Source organism: Apteryx mantelli, chromosome 4, assembly GCF_036417845.1.
Source record: "Apteryx mantelli isolate bAptMan1 chromosome 4, bAptMan1.hap1, whole genome shotgun sequence".
NCBI lineage: Eukaryota > Metazoa > Chordata > Aves > Apterygiformes > Apterygidae > Apteryx > Apteryx mantelli.
In genome coordinates this window covers 63,702,629-63,720,644 of record NC_089981.1, presented here as the reverse complement: position 1 = coordinate 63,720,644, position 18,016 = coordinate 63,702,629, and the positions used below count along the sequence as shown (strand labels likewise).

Genomic DNA, 18,016 nt, shown 5'->3' with positions numbered 1-18,016 from the left:
GTCCCAGGGAGCAGGGTGTTAGAGCCAGATGTGTGAGAGAAGAAAAACAAATCATCTGGAAGCAAGACCAGTGGGGTTTATTGCACCTCAGCTCCTAACAAGGTCATCAAAGCTCCTACTCCCTCTGCAACGACCTGAGAGTGGGAGGCCACTCAACCCTGTCACACCAAGCCTTTGGGGCTGATCTTGTAAACTGCAGACACAGGACCAGCAAGGCCCCCCCCTCACACTCATAGCATGCTCTGACTCCCTGCAGCCTGCTACAAGCCAACAAGATGAGCTGGAGCCCAGACGAAAGCCAGCCCTGCTCCTCTGGCAGCAGCAGTGGCAGCCCTGGAGGAGTCCCAGATGGTGCAGGCAGGCACAGAGCTCAGCCTGCCCCTAGGCTCCCTTCCACTAGGGAAGGGCCCCTCTGCAAAGGGCAGACACCACACTGCTGCAGCCCGCCTTGGGTGGCAGCCCACTCCAGGGGAGCAGCCCCTGACCCCCTACAGCTCCAAACTGCCCAGCCATCAGGGGTGGGCACAGAGACCTGGCACATGGGCCAGGGGAGCTCATGCATTGAGGCTTTTTGGAGGGTCCCAGAGAGATCTGATAACCCACTGCAGAGACCCCCCAGAGGAGCCCAGGCAGGCAGGGAGATCCCACAGCCCTGCACCCCGAGATGCTGTCAGGGCAGAGGTGCAGACAGCAGGTTTCAGCCTTCAGGTGCAGCACTTCCACCGAGGGGCAGGGCCACCCCAAAATATCAAACATCACCACTGTGCCCTTGCAGCCACCAACACTGCTGCCACAGCACAGAACTGTGCCCACTTGCCCCCAGCTGCACCTCTGACCTGCAACACAGGTCCTGGCCTCTTGCAGGGGGGCAGCACAGCCCCTGCCAGGCCTCTAGAGCACCGTACAGCACTCTACGCCTCTGCCCCATCACATCCTCACCCAGACAGCAGCCAGCAGCCTCCTCCCATCCCAGCGCTAGGCCTACAGTAGCGGTCAAGACCTACGCCCGCTTGCTCTCCACAGGAGACCCTTGTGCAGAGACACACTCATGGTGCGCTGGTTGGCTGTTTAGCTCTGGCACAGCCCAGCAAGGCCCTACAGCCCAGGGGCAAGGAGTAGCAACTGGAGAAGCAACCCAAGCCAGGCAGTTGTCATCCCCAGCCCTGCCTTTCCTAGAGGCAGCCTTTGGCAAACAGATGGTCCCCATGTGACCTTGCCAGTCTGAGTAAGCAGGAAAGGACCTCACAGTAGCACAGGCTAAGGTGCACACAGGCCCTCTCTGCTCCAAGTGGGTCACTTTGCCTACAGGCAAATTTTAAAAAAAACAGACAGGGAGGGGAAAAACCTTGCCGCAAAAGGACAAATGCAAGAATGAGACACCACACAGGACTAGGAGTGGAAGAGTCTTTATTGCTTTAAATTCTTACAAGTCAGATGTATGCACCCATGTTTACCATAGGCTTGCTGTAAGGAGACACCCACATTGCATTCAACTTGCAGTATGGCTCAGGGAAAGCAGGGACACTGGACCCACAAGCTTTGGTCTCTCTACCCCACAGTAGGCTGACACATTCTCTGAAGCAGCTGGGAAGAGAGCCAAAGGAAATAACTTTCTCACAGATGGCATCTGCCTTAAGGTTCACATGAAAGAGGTTACTGCTACAAGAGCAGAAGGGTCAGGGACAGTTTCTCCAGCATCTACAAAGGATACCGGCTCCCAGCTTAGCAAGGGAACCTAACGTATTCCCAGCAGACTACAATGAGGACAAGAGCAAATCCCCTCCTCTACCAGCCTCTTCCCCAGAGGGACCAGATCAGGGCAATCAGAGGCAGGTATTAAAAGCCAGAAAACCAAGCCAACATCAGTGCTGACCCTAAGTTAAGCCTTTATTCTCTCATTAGCTAAGAGGAGTACAAGCAGATCAAAGATGCTGCTCCCCTAAAGCTGGGCCCTCTGAGATCTCTCCTCACCCACAGTTCAATCAATGCTACTGTGCTTGCTGAGGGGAGGCTGGGCACCTCCATGCTTGGTTCTGCACATCCATATTACTCATTCAAGCACATGCCCAAGGCAGAGAGGCCTTCAAGTCCTGTCTCAAATACAGACTAGAGCCTGACATCATCCTGTGACACTTGCACAGGACTGTCTCCCCCGCTCACCCTCTGAGTACCAGGAGGGGACAAAAAACACTCTGCCCCTCTCCTTTGGTGCACCTCAGACAGACCAGTGCCTTCTTTCCACTCCTCCCATTTCTGCAAATGGGCACTGTGCAGATGCTCATACCTGATCGAGCCACACAAAAAAGAAAACCAGAGACTAGGAACAAAACAAAACCAAACCAAACAGGAACAAAAGCTAGAATTGGGCTATGGCCCGGACACCCGACCAGAGAGCCAAAGGACACATCAGCAGAGAAGCTGTGGCCGAGCCAGCTGGCAAGTGGTGCTCACGCATCCACGAGTGTCAGCCCATCGTGCAGGGCACGCTTCCACATGTAGTAGGTGGAGCGGGCCGTGAGAGGGAAGCGGGCACTGAACTCTTTGTAGGTGGGGAAGGTCTTCGACTCGAAGCGCTGCTGCAGGAACAGCTTGGCTTGTGCCTTGAACTGGGCAGTGGCAATCACATCCATCACAAACATCTGGCTGTTGGCTCTTTCTGACATGGCATAGCCTGAAATGGTGGCATTGTATGGAGTGGCTGGTGCTAGCTTGTCTAGACGCTTGGTAGCCATCTCCATTTGGAACTGGGGCTTGAGGCTTGCCTCAGCTCTCTGAGGCACCAGGGAAGTAACCCGTTTCAATGGCTGGCGGGAGCTGGTCCAGGACAGGCGATGCTGGTTGAGTGCCCAGCTGCTGCCCTTCCAAAACCAGTAGGCTGTGGAGGAGAGAGATGGGTAGCGCAGACGGAACTTGCAGAATGGCAGCTGCCACTGCTGGACTTGCCTCTTGGCCATCTCTCGCAGCCGCTTTCTCCAGCGCAGAGAAGGTTTGAGCTGCAGGAGACTCCTGGGGGCTGGCTGGTGTCCATTCAGCCTCTTCCTAACAGGTAAGCTGCTTGGCTTCAATTGCAGGAATTGCTTTCCTATCACTAGAGGTTTCTGGTTATCCAAGGAAGACTGGGGGGGTTTGAAGTTTGGGTTCTCCTTGATTGCTTTTCTTCGCCAGTTGTAGTAAGTGGACCTGGAGATGCCAGGAAAGCTACGCTTGAAGCACCTGTAAGGCACCAGAGTGTTCATGGAAATGCATTTCTCCAGGTAGGATTTAGCTCCTTGCATGAAGATCCCTGCTTGGATGGGGTCTAGAGAAGGACTCCGAGATCTTAAGCTTCCATCTGAATTTGCTGGCTCATCCACATCAGCCTTTTTTGCGCCATCCCTGTGAAGCTCTCGCAACCCCCGGGCCTCAGTCAGGGCAGAGGCATCACCATTGACCATACTCTGCATCTCATGCTTCCAGGCATAGTATGTGGATCGGGAGATTTCTGGAAACATTTGTCGGAAGTGCTGGAGGGGGATTACATTGCCCTCTTGAAAGCAAGACTGAAGAAAGTGTTTGGCTGCAAATCGGGCAGCAGCTTTTTGCCGGTGTTCACGAGACTGGCGCTTCCAGCGGTAGAAGGTGCTCTTGGTAATGCTGTACCTGTCACGCAAGTTGGAGTAGGTCAGCTGGGGGTCACTGTTCAGCAGCTCCAGGGTCTTCATGGGCTGGACAGGAGGCTCTGGCAAAGGGGTAGTGGGTTCTAGCTCCTCCAGGCCAACCACAGCCACAAAGTACTGGGCTTTGAAGACCTGCCTGGAGAGCTGCTGCCCTGACCACATGATGTGGAGCGTGGAGGTTCGTGGGCCACACTTCCTGGGCCGGATAAGCCGGTTGAAGTATGGCCGTATCTTCAAGTTGCTCATGGGGTAGATAGAGTAGATGTTACACTGCAGTACCGACGCAAGAGCATAGACATGCCACATGTTGGCAAAGGTGCCAGGAAAACAAGTAGCTTTGATGTCTGCATCAAAGATAGCCTCCAGGATAGCCATGGGGAGGCTGGTCATCTCTGGGGATTCCTCAGTGCAGAGGGAGTAGCGGACAGCCTGCAGCATCACTTTGGAGTCAATCATGCCATTCAAGTAGTACTGTTTGTGTAGCAGCATCTCCACCACCGTACGCACCTGCAGCTCCAGGCTCAGGCTGGGGTTGCCCCAGAGCAGCACACTGGCTGCCTCAAAAAGGCGGTTCCCCTCTCCTTTGCAAACCAGAGGCAGCATGTTGCTCGGGGCATCCTCAGGATAGAGGCTCCTGGCTATGCAGTCAACTTCCAGCTCCTCTTGGAACTGCCTCCCACAATAACCAGGCAGGGAGAAAGACGACAGGGTCCTCTCAGCCTCCAGCACAGCGCTGGTGAGGCCCTCCAGACCAAAGCATTCAGTGGCTTCCTGAAGCTCCTGCAGCACAGACTGCACCAGCTGGTGCCGCTGGATCATCCTGAAGGAAGGCAAAAAGAAGTCATTGGAGATCAAGACAGTGCAAGCTCCAGACTGCCAGAGGCCAGGCCTTCAGGACTAGCTCCTTCCCAAGGGCCAGGAAGGTTGGGGGAGTCAGGAGGGGGAAAAGGCCTCTGCTCTCCCCCATCCCCAGGGCAAAGGAGGAAGCCCAAGTCCCCACAAGCAGACCTGGGACAGGGACACCAGCTCCACCTGCTCTCCAGTGACCTCCTGTGGGCAGTATGCATGGCACACAGCCTCCAGACACACTTGTCTGGGATGAAGGAGCCTCTATAGGAACCCATCTGTGACAGTAACACCATGCAGGATTGCTCAAGGCATGGAAGAAGCTGACTTCAGGTGATAAGTCCAACAGAAGGAGCAAGGAGCTTTCTCCCTTCCTCAAAGCAGGGCACAGAGCCATTTCTGCAGCTGCAACCATTTTGTGCTTCTATGACAACTATCACAGAAAAACAAAGATGGGATGAACAGTCCTAACCAACCCAAGCCGTTATTGTTACCTGAGCTGACACTAGATGTCACTTGCTGCTCAGCAAAGACACAACCACCAGCCAGGGAGAAGGGGCAAGAGGAGGCTGCCGCTAAAAGCACTGTCAATGGGGGAAGCAGAGAAGCCTTGGTGCACCCCAGGTGGAGCTCACTCCCAGGCAACCCATCAGTGCAGATGAAGCACATGTGGTTGCTGGGTGGGTATTCAGAAGCTGCATGAAGCTCCCTTCCCTCCCCATCCCTACCTGTCCTAATGTTGTCCTCCCTTTTCCTTCTGCAGGCCAGTTCCCACTCAGACAACCCAAAGGTCCAATTCTGCATCCTCTCCTTGTTGACTTTGGTCCCAACACCCATGCATCCCTGCCCCGACCATTCCAGGAGCTCCTTACCCAATGGACCAGCTCCATCAGTGCATCCTTCTTCAGCACTTCACCACAATAACAAGGTCAGGGTCCTCACCCCTGCCAGCCCAGCTTCTCCCTTTCCCATCAGCCCTGCTCCCAGTGACCACCACTTCACTCAGCAGGGCAGCCCGTTCTTGTCCATTTTCTGCTAACAGATAGCTCTGCCTCTTCATGTGCCATCTCCAACATGCAGGTCACTTTGTAGCCAGGCTACCTTATTCATATCCCTGCTGAAGGCCCACCCTTTCACAACACTTCATGGGTATCATTTACGCCCACAACTCTGCAAGGAGATGGGGAAACAGCAGCATCAGGCAGGAAAAGCAACAGTTTTGAGGTAAAACAAAGATTCTGCCTGAGCTTTCCTGACTCTCAGTCATGTGCCCTACTGAAGATAGTATTACCACTGCTCTAACATCTACAATCCCTGGCTGTGACCAAACACCAAATGAAACAAGGTGCTAAATCATCACACTGCCGCATCCAGGCTAGTTCACTGCAAGGAGGCCTCTGTGCTATTATTGACCCTTGTCTTTAATGAGGCCACAGCTAGTCACCAAGTCAATTCCCTTCCCCTATTCCAAGTTCCTCCATGGTCTCCTTTAGGTTGGCGTGCAGAAATCAGAGCCCTCTCTTACAGCTGTTCTCACATCTGTGATGCATCAGATATCAGAGAAACAATATAGAAGGGCCAAAGCTGTGAAGCAGAGATAGACTTGTCCTATAATTCTGGTCCAAGTGAGTTTGTGGTTGATACTTGGGGCCAGGTCTGTGTTTTCTTCTCCTGGGGGTTCACAGAGATTTATTCTGTAGAGCAACATTTTGATTAAGCCAATAGTGAACAACATGTGCCTGATAAGCAGAAACAACAGGATTGCTCAGTACACACGGCTAGGAAGAGAGCTACAAGTACAGGCAGATCTCAAGTCCTCAATCTCCATGGCCTGCCAAACCCTTTCAGGGCTTGTGACATCCCACTGCTGCAGCAGCCTCCCCTTTCAACCCACACAGCCAGGCTGAGCATGTTGCTCCTACCACAAGGGCAAGGAAAAGCCAACACAAGCTGCTCCCCTGGAAGGGGTGAGAGGATGCCTTTCATCCCAATGCCAAGGGGCACCAGGAACACATTTGGTCTTTACGGCCTGATGGGCATTTCCCACCCCCTTATATTTGGGGGGGGGGGAAAGGAAGAGCTGGATGCATATAACTTTCTTCAGCAGTAACCCTACATGCTTAATGCCATTATCAGCTCCTGCTGCCCAGAGCCTGAGCAACAGGATCTCTAAGACAATCCTAAAGCAAAACCCTCAGTCCACACTACCTCAGGAGTTTCTCTGGGGTGCTTGGAGAGGGGCCCAGGTATGTCAGAAATGCCAGAAGCACAGTTAAGTCAGACACTGCTAAGCTAAGGGCTTGGTTCATCGCCAAATCAAACCTAGTAGCTCTCAATATAGAGAGCCATCTGAAGTGAGTATTTTCTATGCACACCCCCAGCAGAGCCAGCTGAACACGACAGACAAGTGCTCCCTAGACTGCCTGAGCACCAAGGCAACCAAATGAGCTTTTCACCACTGATAAAGGTGGTTTTAGCTAACCTGGCCACTTTTGCATTGTAGCAGATAAGCAAGCACTTGCAGAACACATTCCCTCACCTAAACTGATGGTCTGGTGGCATCCAGTAGTGCAAGTTCCCCAAGCCAGCCCAGAAGACTCCCCGGCCAGAAGGAATCCAAGAAACTTCAGCCCATGGTCCTAGGAAAAGGGCAGGCAGTCTCTGCAGCCCATCCCAAAGCCCTTGCAGAAACAGTTTTGCTACTCTGGAGGGAGTAACAGGAACAAAAGTGCCTGTGCTACTGTATGCTCAGCTAAGTAGCTATTTCTTGTTTCTGAGCCCCCAGCTGTGAGGCTCTCAAGCTATCATCAGAGTAAAGGCTTTGGTTTGAAAGGAAAACATTTGAATCACCACAGCTGCACAAGGGAAGCTCAAAAAAAGGGAATCTCAGGAAACTGTCTATGCTGGAAATACCACCATACTAGAGCTCTCTTGGGATTTTAGGTGGCAAACAGTGCTAATGGGCCAAGCAGCAAGAAAAAGCATGCTCCAATAAACTAATGTCTGCATTTCTACAGAAGCCTAGAAACAGGGTAACACTTATATGGAAAGAGAAGAACAGCTGACCTGCATTAATCAAGACCAAATCGATACAGTTAAGTCTGGTTTCAGACTTGTCTTGTTGGAAGGGGAATTTACTGCTTGAGCATAAGTGGCACCTGACAACAGCCTTAAGAAATGTGAACAGCCCCATTCGTTTAACACACCCATAAACACCTCCACTGCCCCAACGGCTTTCTCAAACAGAAAGGAGCCAACCTCATGTGGCCAGGTCCCAGCTTTTTCCAGCGGCCTTAGCTCAGGTGGGACCGAGGGGAGTCTTTAGCACTCGTCGGGAGCCAGGTTGAAGCACCTGAAGCTGTTCCTGCCGTCTAGGGCACGGAGGCACGAACGGCCACGGGGGGGAAGAGGCGGCCGGAGGAGCCCCGCGCCCGCCCCGGGTGGGCGCTGAGCGGCCGGCGAGGCGCCTGCCTGCCGGCTCGGGCGGGCCGCGCCCCGCGCCGGGCGCCTTCCCGGGCCGGGCCGGGCCAGGCCGGGGCGCTCCGCCCGGGGCGGGCAGCCCCCGCGCGGGCCGCCGGGCAGGGTGCCGCCGGCGGCGGCGGGGCCGGGCCCGCGGCAGCCCTCGGGGCGACCGGAGGGAAAGGGAGGGAGGGTGCCGGCCCCGACGGCGCCCTGCTCCGTGCCCGCTGGCAGGGCAGCCCCGGCCGGGCCGCACTCACCTGGCTCGCCGGGTCGCGCCCTGCCCGCGCCCTCGGCCCGCCGCACATTTAAGGGCGGCGGCAGGAAGCGCAGCGGCCCCGCCGCCGCCGCCGCCGCCGCCGCCGCGGCCCGGTGTCAGGCCCGGAGTGACCCCTCGGGAGCGGGCGGCCGCGTGCAGGGCCGCCCCTCCCCTCGCTCCGCTCCCCTCCCCCGCAGGAAGCGGGCCATCCCCGCGCGCCCCGGCCCACATGAAAGCCGCCGGGCCGGGGGTCACTTCCAAAGCTAAAGTGATAATGGCCATTGTCCCCGGACCGCGCCGCTTAAAGGGCCCGCGCCGCCCCCGCCCGCACCGCTGCCGCACCCGGCGCCCTGCCGTCCCGCTGCCCCGCTGCCCCACGCACCCTGCGCCCCACGGCACCCTGCCGTCCCGCAGCGCCCTGCTGCCCTGCTGCTCCACGGCAGGCTGCGCCCCACGGCGCCCTGCCGTCCCGCAGCGTCCCGCTGCCCCGCCGCACCCTGCTGCCTCGAGGTGCCCTGCCACCACACAGTACCCTGCCACCCCGTGGCACCCTGCCGCTCCACAGCACCCTGCTGCCCCGCAGCGCCCTGCCGCCCCTGCCTGCAGCGTTCTGCCAGCCCCGGCCCAGAGCACCCAGCTAACCCACAGCACCCTGCAGCACCCTGCTGCCCCACAGCACCATGCCACCCCTGCCCCACAGTGACCTGCCAGCCCCAGCCCAGAGCACCCTGCTGCCCCACGGCACCCCCCCAGCCGCAGCACAGGGCACCATGCTGGCCCTGCCCCACAGCACTCTGCAACCACACAGCACCCTGCCACCCTACAGCACCCAGTGCCTCCAGCCCATAGCACCCTGCCGTCCCTGTCCCACTGTATCCTGCCACTCCACAGCACCCACAACACCACCCCACAGTGTTGTGCCACCCCATGGCACCTACCACCCCACAGCACCTGCCACCCCTGCGCCACAGCAGCTTGACACCCCACAGCGCCCACCACACCACCCCTGCCCCACAGCACCCTGACACCCCACAGTGCCCACCACACTACCCCTGCCCACAGCACCTGGACACCTCACAGCACAGCACCCTGACACCCCACAGCACCCACCACACCACCCCTGCCCCACAGCACCCTGACACCCCACAGCGCCCACCACACTACCCCTGCCCACAGCACCTGGACACCTCACAGCACAGCACCCTGCCACTCCACAGCGCCCACCACACTACCCCTGCCCCACAGCACCTGGACACCTCACAGCACAGCACCCTGCCACCCCACAGCACGAACCACACCACCCCTGCCCCACAGCACCCTGACAACCCACAGCACCCTGCTGCCCTGGCCCCACAGCATGCCCTGCCCAGGCCCGTGGCACCTTGGTGATGCCAACGGCCCAGCCCCACAGGTGGGGGCCCAGGCGGCAGAGCCCCACGGAGGGCTGTCCCCGCCGGGGCTGTGGGTCAGCCTGGGGCACCCCTCGTGCCCCCCCCCCCCCAGGGCAGAGCAGGCCCGACAGCCCCACGTGCACCAGGCCTGGGTTGCCACCCCTGCGGCCATGGGGGCCGTGGGGCGTGTGGCCTGTGTGTGCACAGGCACTGCCTGGGAAAGGAGCCCGGCCTCACCACGCGCCCCCACCGCCCACTCACTCCCACTCAGCTCGGCCGCCCTCCTCAGTTGCTTCCTGCTGGACATCCACCCTGTCACGCTCCCCTCCCCAGGCCAGCCCGTCCTCCCCCGGGGCCGGTGACGCCGGCGGGTCCCAGAGGGCTCATGTGGCTGATGAGGCTCAGCTGTGCTGCCTTGCACACCCCGTCTCACTTATGTGCGTGGTATCCTCTCTAGCGCCACAAGGCACCCAAACCATGGCAGTCTCCTGGCCGGGACTCACGCCTGCCGGCCTGCCCGTGCCTGGAGCAGCCCCTCTCCTGGCCCCGTCTCTGTGGGGCGGCCCTCCTCCCCAGAGCCACCCCCGCTATCTCTGCCCCTTCCCTCCTCGGCCTAATCTCTGGGCCTGAAATCCCCCTCCTTGACTCCTGCTCACACAATAGCTCCATCCCGTCCCTCAGGCCTCACATGAGGCTGTGCAAACAGAGCACGCAGCAGATATTTCGCTCCGACATTGCTAAGCTGCTAAAACTAACCCCACCCTGCAAGCCCAGAGCCTCTAAAACTTCCTCCGGGACCTTCCTCTTCCAAAACTTTCCCTCTTTCTCCACCTAAACCTGTGCCTGTGCCTGTCCCAAAGCCTCTGCTACCCTCTGAATCCTGGGGCCTCCCACTGCTCTTTGAAGCCCAGGCTGCGGCACTGCTAGCTCTCACGTGCCTCTCCTACCGTCGCCCTGGGATTTGCCGGGAAGGAAAGAGCATGGAGGAATGAATGGTATGGCAATTCAGCAGCCTGCCAGTTGCAGCCATCAGGGATTTCTGGTCTCATCTGGGTGGGTTGGTCACCAATACGGGCAGCATCCAGGCCCCAGGGCTGGGGCAGTTCAAGAGTTTCACCACCTGTTCAGATTTAGAAACACTTTTTCTTCAGAAAGAGCTCTACACCACCTCAGAAGAGGTCCTTTGGAGCTGGTCTGTTCTCGTGTGTGAGGGCCCAGTGCATTTTACTGCGGGGGGCACAGCTTGGACAACAGGGAAGAGGCAGGCTGTCCACCAGTCGGCTTCAGTTTCTTGTCCTGCATCCCTTTTGTGCAGCCCCAGCTGCAGGCAGCATCTGGTTTCCTTTCCCCAACCTACTCTCTGGGGCCTGCCCAGGCCATGTCACAAACCCCCATCCCTCAAGCTGCACAAACGCAGGCGTGAACATGGGATGTGACACAGTGAGGGGCATGAAATAATTCCTGATGCAGGAATGTCAAACATGCCAAGGGCTTCCTTCCCCTGTGCAGCTACCTGCAGGGAACCTCACTTCAGCCATTCCTTCTGCTGTAGTGTTTGGCAATAAGAGGACAGAGGAGACACCAGACTGGGGCCATTTGGGAAGAAAATTAAGTAAGGGCCTTTCAAACAAGGGAAATGTGCCCAGATCCCTCTTCAGCTGATGCTGAATGAACCCAGCTGCCCTGCCGTATGTTTTAGTTTGGGACAAGGAATCACTGAATAAATCAAGGCTCACCTTCCTTGAGGTACTTTCTACCTCCTACAAAGGAACATACCCCAAAGCATTTTTCCCACTCCTCTTGTCTCACATCTCAGTGCAGGAGTGCGGGGGAGGAAAGATGAGGAGTTTGACAGGAGGAACGGGCTCCCTGCAAGCTGTGGACTGGCCCCATTCTCAGCTACTTGCAAGCCCTCCCAGCTTGAGTTAGCAGCCATCACCAAAGCTGACACTGAACCCTGGGATTCAGCCTTCATTGAGATTACTCTTATTGGACACAGAAAAACTAAAACGCAAGGAAGAGAGACCTAAACAGTTGTCCAGTGAGCTTTATTCCCCATCAGGTAACATCCGTATCTCCAAAGCCAGCTCCGCTTTCGCTAACAAGCTGGCCAGTCCTGGTTCTTTTCCCTGGTGGGCTGGTGTTCATATCCACAGCTGCTGAGCTCCCCTTCTCATCCTTCATCCTTTTAACTTCTTTGGTTGCAAATGCAAAGTAACGCTCACAGGGCAGTGAGACACTGGTAAATGCCAGAGTCAGCAGGGTCAGTGATTAACATAGGAGCTGGAAAACACACAAAGAGACGGCCTGAGCAGTTCTGTTATGCAGATCACTGCACACACGGGCTTCCAGCACATAAACAAGTAGTTAGCATTTTTCTGTTCCTGGGAGGACTTCAGTGGGAAACCAGTGTGCTCTCTGGTCCCTGATTTGGTGCAGGATGTTTCAGCATGACAGCAGGTCACAGAGACCTTTGCAGTTTAGCTCTGGTTGCCAGAAGCTTTTCTTCCTGTTGTGCTTTATCCTGCCTGCTGCAGCCTGTCCTCTCTCAGACAAGTCCCAGAGCAAAGGCACAGAGACATCCAGCCACATGTGGGTCTCAAGACATTGTGTTCTCAGCCACACTGGATGTTTTACCACTCAGGATTGGCCACAGAGCCTTCCCCAGGTTCAGCAGACAATAATTCTCGTTGGTCTGAAAGCAGTGAGGATGGGTCTCCCCAGGACATGGTGGTGGGTTCCTGCATGCGGTGAGGCTGTGTTACTGGAATGTGACAATCCTGACGGTCAGACATGGGGACACCGTTCAAGCACTCATTTATTCCCCCAGCAGGAAAACTCCCCAATCCCACCTCCACTCCCATCTATGGGACTTCCAGGAGTGGAGCAAGTCAGAGTCCCCTATCTACTGCAGTGTTGTTCATGGCTGGACCAAAGGAGACTTTTGGATAGGACTGGGCAGTTGTATATTGTTGAAACTTCTGCTACAGCCAAATGCCATTCAGAGCAGGTCAGAGTGTCAGCTAGTTGCCAAAAACAGCTCTGGAAATGGTACAGGTTGACTTAAATGGGCCAAATTGGCATGTCCATCCCCTCAAAGCAATTGCTGGTGCCCTACTTCTGTTTTTCCCATCTTTCTTCCTTCAGACCACTGCAGAGTCAGAATCTGAGTACTCTCAGCCCTCTGGGAAGTCAGCAGCAGCTGGGGCTGCTGAGGGACTGCTGGGACTGAGAGCATGGAGGGCTTCTAGGAGGGTGCTAAGTGTCTGCTGTCTAGGCTAGGTTTCTCCCTCACCTGATATGGCAGCAGAAACAGGGTCAGCTGCTGCCTGCCCAGAAATTTTAGGGAGAAGGAAGGTCAAGTTGCATGACAGATGTTCTTTGTGGTTCTGGTGCAACTAGGCCTGACAGAGATCTGAAAAACATGGAGGCAACACTAATCTTTGTAGTAACTTTGTAGTAACGAATGCTAGAAGTCCTGGTTTTGTGTTCACGTTGTCTGGCACTTTTCATTCCCAGTCCAGAAACCAACTCTGAACCCACTGCCTCACGCTTGTGCTACAGCTCCTATAGGGATGCTCAGACACATTGGTGAGCACTGCAGAGATGTCCTGTGAGGCACCCTGATTTTGTGCATGTCCCTAGACAACGCTGGGTGCCAGAAGATGGGCTACTCAGTTCTGCTCACCTCAGTCCAGGAGGGAGAGTGACAAACTACAGGAGTTTTCAGCCAGGAGCAATAGGAGCTGGAGTGATTGAATTATGGAAGAAGATGAGAAGAGCAAAATCTGTTTTTGCAGTGTTGAAGTGAAGACTGGAGAGCAGGAACAGCTGAGCGCATAAATCTCAGAGTGAGAGGAATTAATGGGGGTGACTTCAGCCATGTGATTGGCATGGAGGGCAGAAGAACTTGGCCTGAACTTTAGGAAACTTGGTGAAAAGGCCCAGCCAGAAGTTTCATCCCCCCAAGGGAAGCGGGGAGTTGGCCTGAGCATTTGATCCCACCTTGAACAAGAGATTTGAGGCCCCTAAGGCTCTCCTACATCCTGTTGCCCACTTCCTCTGTAGTGACTCAGAGCTCAGTGTCATTCCTCTTCCCTTACATAAGACCTAGCACCCCTCAGTGTCACTTCTTTCCCATCCTGTCCAGAACACCCAGGTCCCTCACACTTTTTCTCTCTGTCAGTTCAGATTCCCCCTTCATTCCTCTATGGGACCAGGGGATCTTAGTGCTGTCCTGAGAGTGACCCAGAACACCCAGTCTCTCCAGTAATGGCGGCTGCCTCTCACTTCATCTTCAGGGTGATGTTCAGGACTGACCAGTCTAACGCAACAGGAGCACACAGGAGAGCCAGGCCTGCCCTGTCCCCTGCCCAGGGGTAGCTGAGCCCTGAAAGTAAGTCCCACCTCTGATTACCCTCTGCCTCTGCTCAGGGCTCTCTTCCCTTCTGGCTTTTGTCTGACTCAGTTCCCCCTTCCTGCCTGCTCTGTGAGACTGGAGGGAAACGGTTTGAACTTGGTGCTGACTCTGTCCCCTTCTCCCAGAGATACCATGCTCCTGCTGAAATGGTAGGGAATTAATCATGAAAAACCAAGTGCAGTTCCATGGCACTGGAGCAAGGAGCAAGACTCTTAGCCATATCCTGAGCTCCCAGCCATAGGTTGGAGGGGTGGAGGAGAGCCGGGAACTGGGAACCGTAGGAGATTCAAAGTCAAGATCAAAGCATTTCCCTCTGAAGCCCTCACACTCTCCTTCCCTCCCACTTGCACATAAAAGGACTCTGCCCTCAGCAGGCTCTCTGCTCTGGAGGGTGGGTGGAGGAGGGGGCTCGTTTCCCCCTTGCTTTTCCTGTGCTACTAATAACTATTCCCAGAGGTGAAATGGTGAAAATCCTTCCCCACCCCTCCTCCCCCATTCCTGCTTCCTTCCCAGATCCAGAGGACCTGAAGTCATTTTAATGACTGAGATTTCATGGCAGACCTGGCCTTCTTTGGGGTGTTACCAGCCAATGCCAGCACGGGGGAGATGCAGTGAGCAAAGCCTTTGAAGTGTACAGTAGAAAGACACTGTTAGAGGCAAAGCAAAAGGAAGAAACATTTGAAAGAAAGCAGAGCAGTTTGGTCCACAGGAGGGGGAAAGGCTAATTAAGGCACAGAGCATGGAGGAGGAAAAGACAGAATCATTAAGATATCACAGCAGGAATCGATGGTGTGGCTCCATGGTGGTTAAGCCAAGCTGAGCCTTGTCTCTGCCATTCACTTCCTCTTGGTTCCTACCCTCTGCTTTGCGTTGGCACTGGAGTGTGGGTGACTGGAGTGTGTATGAGCCAGTTCAGTTAGCTGATCCAGCTGAAAACTAGTCGGTTTAGTTCATACCCTAGACCAGACAGAGCTGAAACTCAGGACAAGAGTTTGCATTACACCCAGCCAAATAGCCCTTACTTATTAATGATTAGAGAGTGGGCTAAAGCTTGCAGGTGATACTAAACTGAAGAAGCTGCAAACTCCAGTGAGGATGCACGCATATGAAGAAGTCCAGAGACCAGAAACAGGCAGGAGACAGCAGACAATTTTGGAAAGACTGGGAAGAAGATATTCTTACAGCAATACTTCATTATGAACGGTTGCAGAAAACTGCCAGCAATAAGAAAGACCTGGGGTGGGGGAGACTGAGGAAAGGAAAGCTGAAGAGCCAGGACTGTGGTTTTGTGTTTCTTTCAGTGGTCATGGCAGCCTGAGTGGTGCCTGCTCCTGCTTGTGCTGGGAGGACCTGGGGCTACATACTCCTCTGCCACTACTGAGAGAGAGGTTTGTCAAACTGCTCTCTCCATCCCAGCTACACACCAGAGAGGGCAGAGAGGGCAGAGAGGGTGAGATGGAAAGGGGCTGCAAAACGCAGCGAAGGGGGATTGCTGGGATGCAGGGTGCTGAGAGGCAGGCAGTGTGGAGGGATGACCGGGAGCCAGGCAGGATCCGGACTGGGTCTGAGTAAACTGAGTCCGAGAAGCCTGACCACATGCAGGGCGAGAAGGGAGAAGGACGGGGGATGGGGTGTTTCACACCTAACAAACAGGAGCAGATGGGGCTGGAGTTAAACACCAGAAGGAATTAACCTGCACTGCCTCAAGGAGCCTTGGATTTAGTAAACCATTCCCATCTCTCCCTTCCCAGGGTCTATTGCAGGCGGTTTAGTGAAGAGTTAGCAATGCGGAGGGGGTTTCTCTTGGGTCTGTAGCTAGTCGGGGATCTGAGATATGGCCCTGCAGTGTAAACACAGCCATACAACCCTGCAAAAGCTGTGATTCCCCAATCCTTTCCCAAGCCCTGCCCCCAGGCACACTATGAAATGGCCATACTGTTTGCTCGGGGAGAAACGTGAGAAGTAGAGCAGAGTGCTGTAAAAGATGTAAATGTTTCGGTGCTGAGAGCAGCTCTGAGTGTCTAGGGCACAGCCTTGGTGGGGGATGGAGAGGCCCCGAGAACTCCCTACTCTTTTGTTCTTGATCTTGGCTGTGTTAGGAAGGGTCCCAGGAAAAATCTTGGAGCTGATTCACCAAAGGTAGCTCACAGTATGTGCTTTTTCAGGTGGTGGTCATGGGGGGATGGGACAGGTAGTGAGAAGGGTTTGGGGTAGCCAGTTGTGGCCATCTCATCTCTGTGCCAGATCCCCTGGCTTCCTTGGTGCCAGGAAGCCATTTCATCAGCAGGAGAGGGAAGCAGAAGAATATCCCCCAGCTCTAAGGTGGAAGAGGGAGCAAAGAAGTCAGTTCAATCCCAGTAACCACTGACATGGTGACACACACTGCTGCACTGCTGCAATATTGCACCCTGAGAGAATGTGACTGCCTATGAGCAATTGTCATCCAAGTCTGATGCAACAGCTGAGAAAAAAACGAATCCTTTTAACATAAAAATTAGTCACCGCTGAGGTCAGGTTTTTATAGGGCTGATCTCTGCCCTTTGGAGCTTAACCTTTAAATATGACTGATAGCATTGTGAATTCCAGTAGTAAAAGGGCTGAGAGAAGGAAGATGCGAGCAAGGAGATGGGGACATTGCTTAGGGACAGTGTCATTTGCTGAGGAAAGACTGGTGTGCTTTCTTTCATTCCTGAGTGTGTACTCCAATTTCACATTTTGAAGTGCCTGGGCCCATGAGCGGATAGCAACAGAGCAGAGATGGAGGAGATGAGGCTGAGGGAAAGGATGAAGAAAGAGGGCTGAGAGGCAAGGAACTGGCAGGAGGATGAAGCTATTCAGCGTATGGGTACACAGGATGTGCTCTGGACCTGTGGGGTATGTGCAGGAGCCCAAAGGCTCAGGAAGAGAAATGCTATAAACAGAATGGTAGGCATGAGAGGTGCACGGGGAAGCTAGAGACTCCACCTTGGAGGATCGCTAATCTCTTATGATCAGACTTGTACAGAAATTTCCTTGAGGTAAACCTTTCATAACCTAGAGTTCAGGTGACTCTCCAAACCCGGAAAAAAATTGAAAGTGAAATCACTGCAAACAGTGGCCTGGCAGTCACCACAAGTTCTGTTTCTTTTTGAACCATCCCAAAACTTTGTTGCCAGCCTTGTCCTGGGCTTCTGAAATAAGAATGCTCACAAATCAGCCATTATCCTTCCTTTCCTTATCCCCTGTGACAAGAGGGGGTCTGCTGGCTCCCCAGGGGGCCCTGCTCTCAGCCGCTGGGACACTCAAAGGGAGAGGAGGTGTCTGTGCAGCTCCTTCCTCAGGAGGACAAGTGGCAGCGCCCTTTTTTCCCGGTCTGCTGCCTGCACCAGGCAGGACATGGCACGGTCCTGGAGCGGGCTTGGTGCTGAGCACCCAGTGCTGCTGAGCCAGAGACTTTTTCAGAGTGACACTGAAAGAAACTGGCCCCGGCACAGGCATTCAGTTCACCTGGTCCCCGAGAGGACAGAGAGGGGCAAAATCCTCACCCTGCATATTGTCCACGAAATGGCAGAGACACCATCGGTTGCACTGGCAAAGATTTGCAACGCAGCAAGCGAGTCAGCTGTGCAAAACTGTGAAAGATAAAGAAGAGACAGCGGAGGTAAGCCTCTCTCTCCCTACGGCTCACCCGCTGCCTGGGCAGCACGCCGCGGCTCGGCCCCGACCGGCAGCAGCCTGCGCCTTACGCCGTCGAGCGCGGCTTGACAGCGCTTTGGCTCCCCGAGCGGGGCAGGCGAGGGGCGGCGGCCCCAGGGCGCGGGCGGCCGGACGGGCCGCGGCGGCAGGACGGGCCCCGGCCCGCGGGCGCCGCCCCGCGCGGCGGCGGGGCCCTGCCGGTCGCTGTCCCCGCGGCGGCGCCAGGGGGCGCCGCGCCCCGGAGAGCGGGCGGCGCTCGCGAGGGGGCGCTCTCGAGCGGGCGGCGGGGAGAGGCGGGGCTTTGCGGTAA

General features: G+C 55.6%; 1 protein-coding gene across 1 annotated transcript; it reads right to left on the bottom strand.

Moving 5' to 3' along the window:
- Window positions 1–1,401: 1,401 nt before the first annotated feature.
- VRTN (vertebrae development associated) lies at window positions 1,402–4,475 on the bottom strand. The gene has a single exon (XM_013940967.2). The coding sequence runs from the start codon at window positions 4,473–4,475 to the stop codon at window positions 2,448–2,450; it is 2,028 nt and encodes a 675-aa protein (XP_013796421.1). The 3' UTR covers window positions 1,402–2,447.
- Window positions 4,476–18,016: the final 13,541 nt, after the last annotated feature.